The sequence below is a fragment of the Pungitius pungitius genome, chromosome 8 (genome assembly GCF_949316345.1).
Source record: "Pungitius pungitius chromosome 8, fPunPun2.1, whole genome shotgun sequence".
In the NCBI taxonomy this organism is placed as follows: Eukaryota; Metazoa; Chordata; class Actinopteri; order Perciformes; family Gasterosteidae; genus Pungitius; species Pungitius pungitius.
In genome coordinates, this window is record NC_084907.1 from 21,825,384 (window position 1) to 21,836,355 (window position 10,972).

Consider the following 10,972-nt stretch of genomic DNA (forward strand, 5'->3'; position numbering starts at 1 on the left):
TTCAATTATATAATAAACAGCCATTGCACCAGCAAGGGCTGAAAAAAACAAAAACCACCGAAGTCAACAAAAAGGCGTTGATGGGCTTTGACATTTAATTAAAAATAAGTTACAAATTGGTCAATTTGATCTAAGAATGTGCCCAAGACGTTCTAAATGGACAAGGAGCCTTGTGAAACTTCAAAATGTGTCACATTTCTCAATTTCTTAATATCTGGGTCACGCACATCAGCTTTGAAATTAAATAGTCTAGAGCGCTCTACTTTAACCAAATAAGCAGGTAACTAGTACAAGCATATTACCAAATATCCTGATGTGCAATAAGTGGTTTACTCACATTCTACAAGCATTTCTGATGATTCGAAAGAACCGGTGAGAACTTCCAGCATGTTCACTAGTAAGTAAAGCAGTAGAAAAGGAGGCAGTCTTTGGTTGCGTGTTTAAGTTTAGATCTACAGTGGTTACTTAAACCGGTACATATTTAAAGCACAATCTGAGGTTTAAAAACTACCACGAATTTACATTAAGATTAAGGTAGTAGAGAAATTTTACCAAAACTAGAGCTAACGCAAAACGCAAAAGGGACTCCAGTCATTTCAACAGTTAACCACGAAACCTGGTTTGTAGCATTGTGGGGGATATATTAGGCCATTTAGCTCATCTAATACAGTAGAGTTTAGAGGCCACTATTAATACATGAAAAAACAATCAGCAAATTGTGTTTATCAATTTTATTTATTAATTCTATTTGTGCTTTTTATAACTTAATAGCACATAAACCAACTGCATCCCAACCACCCTAAAAAAAAGAAAGACATTGTGAGCCGTGTTGCCCCCCCCTCCCCCCACCCCCCAGTGACAGGTTGGATAGGAGGATACAGTTTAAGGAAGGAAAAACAAACTACAAAGAAAAGGCACAACCAACGCCCACTGCATCCCCCAAAGTTGTCTTGAAATGTTCCAGCCAATCACATCTACAGAAAAGGGCCACTAGCCACAGAAGCGGAGAGTACACAATGAAGCTACTCATCAATTCCATATTTCTCACTAGCAGTAGCACTTTGAGCAGTTCAGTGAGTGAAATTAAATTTGGACTAGACAAAGGAATGCTACCAGCTCTTGGGGACTTTGTCTCACAATTTTCAGTTGAACTGTGGAATAGTTTCAACTTCCCCTTTCCACCAAAAAGAAAAAGGATAGCTATATACAGGGAGAATACAATTATTTCCCATGGTCTGTACAATTGGGCCTATACATTATTTACTGTGCAGAGCCTAATACAAAAAACAACAACAAAAAAAACATATCGCCATTATTCATCTTCCCTTTTCTGCTGATACGCTTCTTCAAAAAACAGTGACTTCAAGGTTGAAAACATAGCACGGCAAGGTTAGAATGTCCAGGTCCGTGCAACGTCTATCAAATTAAACTTCACATTTCTATGGTAACAAGGAGGTGGAGATGGGCAAAGAAAAAAGAAAAAAGAAAAAAACTCTCTTCCAGCAGTCTTTATTTTCTTATGGTCGGAACTCCAATTCATCGACACTTATGACCTTGGCCGGCATGGAGGGTAGTGGCTGTTCTAGCACGTCAGAGCCAAACCACTTGGCGAGGCCTGGGGGGTTGGGGCCCCCGTGTTGCTGGGAGCCATTTGTCCGGTGAGGGCCATGGCTCTGTGACTGAAGGCCGGAGATGCCTGGATGCACTGGAGAGGGGCAAAAAGGACCATTTAATGCAAACAATATTTGTCACATTCATATTCGGTCACATTGTGTCACTGATCTTACCTAAAGATATAAAAGTAAAATCCATTTACAGGATCTGTGGCAGTAATCAAAACACTTGAGACAATGCAATGCTTCCTATAGCACACGCGCATACCTAGTAGTAATATTTGACTTCCACTCACTTTGTCTTTGTTGCTGAAGTTGCTGCTGCATTACTGCCAACTGCATTTGAGTATTTGCTCTAGGAGGTAGAAGTGTATGTCCTGTTGCACTTAAAGGGTACAGCTGTTGTCCAAGCAGGGCAGGAGGCAAGCCTTGAAGTTGGGCGAGGTCAACATGTGTTGGAAATATACCTGGTGTGTAGAATTAAGACTTCCATCAGTATCATCAAGGTTAAAAATGTAGCATAAGATGAATTCAGAATTAAATAACATGTGTAGAGATGTGTGGATAAAATGAATAAACCAGCACTAACCTGCCTGCACAAGAGCAGGTCCTAGCTGCTGGGGCTGGATACCCTGCGCCAGCATTCGTTGAACCACAGTAGGGTGCAGCTGGGGAGGAGGGCGCACCATAGGTACATGCGATAGCAGTGGTACGGGATAGATGGGACGCGGGAAAGACGAGGATCCCGGAGGTACCATGGTGGGCACGTGCTGTCCAGCAGAGACAGGCCTGAGACGCTCATGGTCCTTGCTTTGTAAAGTGTGTGAACCAGCCTTAACGCCACCGGACTGGGCGGCATTACCATCCATCCCCTCCAGGTATAGATTTGGTGAGCTGCCATCTGTAATCCCATAACCCAAATTGCAATATTAGTGTTGAAACATTTATGATCAGGAACTGGCAGGTAAAGGCCAACGCTTTGTACAACCTCGAGTGTATCCTGCTGCCTCTTCCTTCATCTCCAGACGACTTGATGGTTCATCTCTGCCTTTCTCTTTTGTCGCATACATCTTGCGGATCACAGATGTCGGTGTGAACGACGGGGACAACTGTAGGGAACAAAAAATAAATTAACATTTATTCTAGTAATACCAATACGTGTTTGGAGATTACAGACTAAAGTCCAACGTCACAGGATATGTCCGAACAATGACAGCTGGGTGGACGAAGTCTTCACTCACCATGCTGGTGACAGCATTGCCTGGGGAGTTTCTTTCAGCGGGCGGGGGTCCGGGACCAGGGGAGTGATTCACACGCTGCAGTCTGTGGATCACAAGCACATCTTACGCAACGAAACCCCCCCCCCACTAAATAGGCCACGTCATCCGGTTATGGTGCATACTTTCAAGACAACGCGGAGAAACAAGAAAAAATTGTAACCACTGCTTTTATAAGCAGAGATTACACTAAGAGGTCATTCCAATCACTTGGCCCAATCGGTTCTTGACACATTAGTATCTAATGATATTTTTATCAAAGTATCTTAGTTTCCTCTCAGAAACTAACCTATTTCGAAAAGATTTGTCCTGTGGAGGTTTGTAGCCCGACTGGAATGAGGGGTGGCCATGTAGAGCGAGGTCTTGTTGAAATGCCAGAGCTTCCAGTTCTGCATGGTTCACAGGCATGGAGAGCAACCTCATCTGGTCAAACAAAATACATTTTCATTTTTCATGCGGCTTGGCATTTCAGTTTCACTAAAACTATATATATCAAAATTGTAAAGGGAGCGAAAATTAGGTATTTTATTAAATATCTGATATAAAAGCCAAGTGTGTAAAATATATTTTCAGTCAAACAATAAAGCCAATAATCCAAGTTCACTGTGTGCAGACATTCAGGTCACCTGTTGCTGTGTAGCAGATCCAGGGCTCATAGACCTGTGGACTTCAGCATAGTGCTGTGGCAGCACGGGCTGATGACCAACAGTGAAACCTTGAGGAAAGAGGGAGAGAGATAACTATGATCCAGCTCAACCAACAGCAGATTGATTAAGATATTTGATGTTTAAATAACTATAGGCCCAGCACAGCCATCTTAAAAATAAAAAAAAACTACATTGAGCCTCACTACTTTCGTCAATCCAGCATAACAGCCTTTGAGATTTGTGTCAATCAACATTTCTGTGACATCTTCTCACAGACCGGGTCAATGCTACATGTTTAATATAGTCCAGGTTGCATTATCACTGGTGGAGGCAGCGCTGACAAATTAGTCATAAAAAACAACAACATTTGGGATCCCACAAAAGTCCAAATACTTACACTTTACCCATTCAGAAATAAACATGTATTTGTTGAGAATGTCAATGCATGAAGTGGACATTCTTTCCCATTCCAAGCCATCGTTTTACTGTAACCCATTACTTTTCTGAATGAATTACCTGCTGGAGGATGCATTCGACTGTTGTAGTAGTCCGGTGAGGGGGCCCTTTGTGGAAAGAGGGGGGGCGAGGGGCCCTTGTGTAGCAGTCCATGCAGCGGGGCAGTGCTTGTGGGGCCCTCAGAGTTTGCCAACAGATTACTGAGAAGTGTTGGAGAGCGACTACGAGCAGAACCTCCCAAAAGCGCCTACAATACAAACACGCATATACATTTCCAAAGGGGTCACAATGTATTGATCTGCCAGTTGGGCTTTAAAAGAGTTCTCCATATAATACGGGCTGGAGAATTTGTTTCTCCCATCAAATCCCTCCAATAATTAGCATTTCAGTTTACGCCCTCTGTAGGACACCACAGTCATAGAATCAGAAGCCTGTAGTAAAATGACCTACTCCGACCCAGATGGACCCATATACTCTGCACACAGCCAGACTCTTAAAAATAATTCACTGTAAATTTGAATACCTCTAGCCTGTACATTCATCAGCAGTAGATAGTAGACATACCTGAAATATATTTTTCTGCTGCTGAGGAGGCCCGTGGGCTTCAGACATTGTCACCACCGCCGGATCTGAAGGTTGCTGCATTGTACACGGAAACAAAATGTGACGGCCGCAACGCACTCAAAAACGCCATCACAGTAACGTCACGTAGTAGAAGTGTGTCAAAGCAAACGTCCCTCATGCAAGTCAGGCAAGATTTTGGATACAGATGTATATTTATCACTATTAAAATTCAGAAACTGACCTACTTGCATAAAAAGACACTTGCTTTCAAACACTTAAAAAAAACCCTCCAAAACCTTTAAACAAATTTATGCCCATCACTGTCTTGTTTGTCCATGACATTTCAAAATGTGCTTGATGGTTGTAATGAAAAGCTTGAACGCAGCATCACAATGATTTGCATTTGTAGGAATGGCCGCACACATACATCTCGTCTCCGTATCCAGTAACTGCTCACATCACAAAATAGATTAAAAACCAAATACTTACGCTGTTTGTGCTTGTTTTGGGGTGAGTTGGCAGAGTTCCACTTGCCTTCATGCTGCTGACTAGTTTATTAAAGGCAGACATATCTGTGTCACGGGAGTGTGGACGGGCGCTGGAGCCCCCAGTTAACGCTTCCTCTAAATGTTGAGCCATGAAGGGCGTGCCATTCCCTCTTTGAGGAGGCGCCACTTTTCGGACTTGTGGTCCTGAGCCAAGCTTCATTCCCTTCATTTCTCCCTCCACTTCCTCTAGAGAGAGCACCGCGCCACAGTTAGCTGAGGAAAGATGGTCAACTTTATCCAGCACACTTTAAAACAAAAACAAGTTATCTTATTGCTGCACTATGTTGTCATTATTGTACTGTCTTCCGTCATGCACCAACCGCCAAGACAATTTCCATGTATGTCCAACATATTATGGCAATAAACGTTTCCTGATTCCTGATATTTTTTGCTTGAGCATTCAGTGTTTGCTTGTTTAATCAGATAAAAGGTGTACTTGTGTGCATACGAGAGCAAATATGAGCGTGTACATTTTATTTTAAAATGTAGGGCTACAGTTGGTCCAATCAATTTCCTCTTCCCAAAAAAAATTATTGCGTACTATAGTCAACACTTAATCCTAATATTAAATCAATCCTGCTCAAATTGAGCAATATTGCCCAACAGTATTCGTACAATAGTATATTCACAGATAGTTGCGTCACGGTATATTTTCACACTCACTGCTTTCCCGTAGCCGAGCTTTGTTGACAGACAGGGTGGAGAGAAGAGGCTTCAAATCTATTTTGGCCTTGTGAAGCAGGTCCAGGATGTCCACCTTCTCCTTGCACTCTGATGGCTGAATAGGTGTGAAGTAAGAGGCTGGGCCTTGGCTGGAGGACGAGCCGCGTTGCTCAAACCCTTCAGAGGGGCAAAAGACTAGTCTTAGAACATCTGACACCGAAACAATGCAATTACAAAGCAAGAATTTAACAGATTAGTAATCGAATAGCAGGAGAGTGATATGGTAAAGAAACAAGAATACTCCAATGAAGTGGATTTAAATGCAACATCCCAGATCACGGTTAAACATTTTTTCAGTGGCGTACCGTCTGCTGTAGATCAGACTTGCCCACTTTAAATATAGGGGAGTTGTACTCTGCCAACTCCTGTCTTATCGGATTTAATCTCAATGCAAAAATCTCCAGAAATCAACCATGAAATGATCCTTCTACTATAAACCCATTTGCAAAAAGGCCACTGATGTGAACAGTTTTCATGTGAAGAAACTGCTTCAAAGATGGTCCATTTTCAGATTACATCATTTCATAAAACTGTTGAGGAAATCAAATTACCTGCAAGTTTCTCCAGTTCCTCATGTGGAGTGGATCTCAGACTGCTGGAACGGCTGCCTGACGGGCTCAAGTTATTGTTGGAGAACCACTGACTGAAGCGACTAGCCGATACAGGACCCTCTCCCAAAACATCTTCTATCATCTGCAAGACAGAAAGAAAAGAGCCTGAGAAACAGTGAGAAACAAAAACAGCAGGCAAAAAAAGATCCAAGGGAAAAAAGTGGAACTTACGTTTAGGCTGTTTCTCCCCCCCCCAAAAAAATCCATCAATTTGGCACAGTATGTGCCTGTGTCAAGAATACAGGCAAATACTATCAAATGCAAGGCTCTTTGCAGATTCTCATTGTTTATACTCTGTTCTACTCTACTCTCAAATGAGAAAGTCTAGTATTGCTGTAATGATGGGCATAAATTCGGAGTGCTGATACCTTTTTAACCCAAAATCAACCCCATGCAGTGGTCAGTTCATAGGAAAAGTGCAACATTCAAAGATAATCACCAGCACCAGCCGCCGCAGCAGCAGAGGTAATCTTGTGCTGACAAAGCATCTGCCAAATTGGCACTTTAAAAATACTTTTTACATGACTTCTCATGAGCAGATAATAAAATCGTACAGGTAACAATTGTGCCAAAACTGCCAATTAGGTGTCCAAATTCTTTCCAATTATTGTATAAATAATAAAATGTCCAGCAAGTTTGTTTGAGGGAGTGGGACAAACACTTGAAAACCTCTACTGTTAAAAATGTATAATGATTAGAAGTAAATTTCAGGCAACGGGGCATTTAGACGCTATCCAATTTGTGACATTACAACATAGAAAATAAAATAAAACCACCAAGTGCAGCCCAAAACTTACAGAGGCCAGCCCTGGCATGGTCTTCTCCAGATTGAAGAATTCATTGAAGTCAAAGTCTCCAGTTGTCTGCTCGGGCAGGACATCAGGGTGAGGAACCTCCTGATCAGCAGTTGACTGCACAGCTGCATCTCGTGCATCTGCCTGTCCACCATTACATTCAACTGCTGCATAACAACAAAATTAATCTAAGCACAATTTCTCAGTATCCCTGATGTCATGACAGCAGGAAGTTATAATACCATGAAGTTGGGTTGTACAAAATGCATGAAGAAAAAAAAAAAGTAACTTTATGCTTTGACATGCCTTCTCTTATGGACTCGGCCCGCTTCCTTGACCGCTTGGACCGGCGCTTATCATCCTCCAGGATTTTGTCATCAAAGCCAATGAGCTCGATTGTCTCAGACTGGCTGGTGGGACCTGCAGAGAACCACTCTGGCTCCTCTTCTGCATAAGAGTCATTCCTTCTTCTTTCACTAAACACCCGTTTGTCACCAAAATCCCTCTGCAGATGACGAGAATATGTAGAATATTTAACCCTGTAAAAATTGATAAAACTACACATTCAATAATTGATTAATTGAATGAGACCATTCTTAAAATTAAGCTAAGCTTCCAAGAAGCATGCTCCTAAAATCAAAGGTGAGCGTTCTTTTCGATTTTCTAAACACTCAAGTGCCCCAAAATTATTGTGAAAAAATAGTTTAAAGTTAATTTGTGCAAGTTTGTTAGATAAACTAGAAACAGACTAGATGAAATTTGGCTAAACTCTTTCTTGGCACTACTACTTACATAAACATTTAAAGAAATGCTAACCTCAATGCACTGAATGCCTCTGTCCAATCACTACAGGGAAATACTACATTATGGATGGACTAAAAGCAATGAACACCAACCCTGAATCTTTTATCCTTAAAGTCTCTCTCACGTTCCCTTTCTTTCTCCACACGGGGTTCTCTCTCAAAGGCTCGGGCCGCAATTATGCGGCCACTGCCGATTCTGCGTGCCCCTCCGAGACGAAGACTCTCGTTTTCCTTATTTTCCAGGGGGCTAATTGGGCGACGGGCGTGGGGTGGAAGTGCAGCGTTGCCTTGACATCCACCTCCAAAGCTGCGTCGCTGAGGGCTCAGTACGACATCCAGATCATCCTCCTTTAAACGCTCTCGAGGATCTGAATAGAACAAATTAATTTGGCTTTAGATGTTTGACACCAACGGTCACATAACTAAAACAATGACCCTGTTGTATTATGAATACAATATCATTTAGCCTAATTACTTGATTTGAAGCTGATTAATGTGTTTGTTCAAATCTGACTTGTCATTTACCAGGAATCCTTCGTTTCAAAGGAACTCTGTCATCCACACAGTCCTTTTTAAAACCTTCCACTGGAGAGTTGCGCTCTGAAGTGGGATACAGAGAGGCGTGCCACTTCTCAGGGTCCCAGATACCATCACTGTATCAAAATATCATTCAACACAATTACAAAACACACTCAACCAGCCAACCAAAGACAAAGAATGCACAAAAAATAAATTTGCACCCCGAGTAAAAGATTATGTAACCGTTGCCTCAATACATGAATTAGAAAGACTAATAAACCAACAACTGCAGTTAGTAAAACATGATCCAAAACCAGTAACTGGATTTTAAACAAAAACAGTAATACAATGTCTTAAATAAGCAAGCAAAAACCAAAACTCATAGCTTAGATAACACATCTTCTGAAGCAACGCCTAATGAAAGTAATTTGCACAATATTTTAAAAAGTGATTAAACCAAACATTTGTTCTATACAAGATTTTACACCAGATCTTTAAATAGTCATTTTAATAGTCAGTCAATACCTTTGGAAATTAAATGAATTTGACCATTCAAGATTGAAGTATATGCCACAAAGTATGAGCAAATCCTGATGATATTTTGGGACCACCAAAACTTGTTTGAGGTTATGAACATAACCAATTAACATTTCAATTGGAAAGGACTTTCCTTGATGCACTCTTTAATTGATATGCTCAGATGTGCTCCAACTTCAGAAGCATGCAGAGAAATGGGCTTTTATAATGAACTCCAGCATCTGAAATGTAATCCTTGTTTTCTCTACTTAAGTTCACCATATGACAAAAGCAGACAGCGATTTAAGTCTAACTTTTTTTGGTTAATTCATTCTTACCTGTCATATTTCTCCGAAAGACATTCTGGCCTTTCATTTGAGACTGGCAGTTCTTTTATTTTCAGAAGATCCTCCTGTAAAATAATTGAGAAGACATTTTTAATGGCCAGGTATGAATCAACATACCAGGATCCTGACTTGGGGGGCAATAGTCGCTCACTAAAGTGCATACAATATTACAGCAGTGCAACAGTACAGTGACAATATGCTAGAATTAATAAATGATGACTAATATAACAGCTTGCTTTATATTCACAATGCTGTGTGTAGAGTACATGCATATATATATCATCCAGTGCAGCATATTCAGTAAACTAATGGTTTGTATGGCATTAAAAAGTATGCTTAATGGCTACTATATTTCATTGCAGGCATTTCTCATCACCTTGGTGTATCTGTAAGGAGCTGTGGATGCTGGCTGCTTATCTTGGTCCACAGTAGCATCTCCATCATCATTCTTCTGCTCGACACAAGCATTGTTCTCCATGACCGAGTTCAGGCCGAACAAACTACCTCCAGCCCAACAAATAAATGGTTCCTGATGTAAACAAATTGAAGAACACTTAAAACATCAGATGTGGACAATATAGGCTTAATGATATACAAAAGAAACTAAACTTGTTCGAAAAATACATGAGAAAAGCAACCTGTCCTCATACATGCGCAAAGAACAAAATATGTTCAATAAACTTGACCTAACGTAAGGCTAACTTACATGTGGACTGTGTCATCAAACGCTACAGGGCAATTAGCAAGTTAATTGACAACAGCCCCAGACCGGTGACATGAGACGTGACACGTCAATTACCATTATTTACCTAGCCTTGGCGTCAATTGAACAATTTCTGGTCAAGTTGCTATCTGGACACTGACAGAAGCCGTTAAGAAATACAGAACGTGATGCCAATTAGTTACTAACGTTTCATTAATCATCGTATCGGTTTCAGGAAACTAACGTTACGCTAACAATTGTACAAGATTTTGGTTAGCTAAGCTAGGCTCCAACACAATTGAGAGTTCAATCGGAATATTGTCCAGATTATCATACGTAAAAAGTGTAGAAACGGCTAGCTAAGAAAGTAAGTTTAATGAAACACAAACAACCAACTTACTCAATTTAAATGTTGCGTGGAACACGGGTCTCTAACGACCAGGCAGCGGCAGTTGACGATAGTTAGTTAGCTAGCTAGCTAACCTAGCACCTTTAGCTAGCTAGCTAACTAGCTGGGAAAATAGGGATAAAGCCCACCCAGCGACTACTAAAATCGTAAACCGGTAGAGATGTTGTAGTAATATCAGCTGAAGCACAAGATACTGGGGTAACTAAACAAAATAACACGAGTCCAGGCAACAAATTAATTCACAAAGTGACTGTGTAATCTCAAATGATTGTCTGCTCTTTCTCTGTTTTCTAAGTCGTAGCAGCAATTTTCCTCTGATCACCGCTTTAAGAAGGTCCTCGGAAAGATTACATCGTGCCCATCGCGCCTTTGTAGAATTTTATATAGTCCTGCGTGGGTTGGCCGTGATGTATCCTCATATTTAAACAATACTATGGCAATC

General features: G+C 41.1%; 1 protein-coding gene across 1 annotated transcript; it reads right to left on the reverse strand.

Annotated features, from left to right (window-relative positions):
• Nucleotides 1-570: 570 nt before the first annotated feature.
• Nucleotides 571-10,872, reverse strand: eif4enif1 (eukaryotic translation initiation factor 4E nuclear import factor 1). Its single transcript, XM_037490067.2, has 19 exons — nt 10,522-10,872; nt 9,795-9,947; nt 9,410-9,483; nt 8,562-8,689; nt 8,130-8,404; nt 7,540-7,738; nt 7,237-7,400; nt 6,380-6,521; nt 5,769-5,945; nt 5,047-5,318; nt 4,558-4,632; nt 4,054-4,240; nt 3,517-3,605; nt 3,180-3,313; nt 2,855-2,936; nt 2,602-2,722; nt 2,203-2,514; nt 1,910-2,080; nt 571-1,705 (listed from the first exon to the last, which is right to left on the reverse strand). The coding sequence occupies exons 2-19, from the start codon at nt 9,894-9,896 to the stop codon at nt 1,518-1,520; spliced, it is 2,892 nt and encodes a 963-aa protein (XP_037345964.2). The 5' UTR covers nt 9,897-9,947; nt 10,522-10,872; the 3' UTR covers nt 571-1,517.
• Between the last annotated feature and the right edge of the window lie 100 nt (nt 10,873-10,972).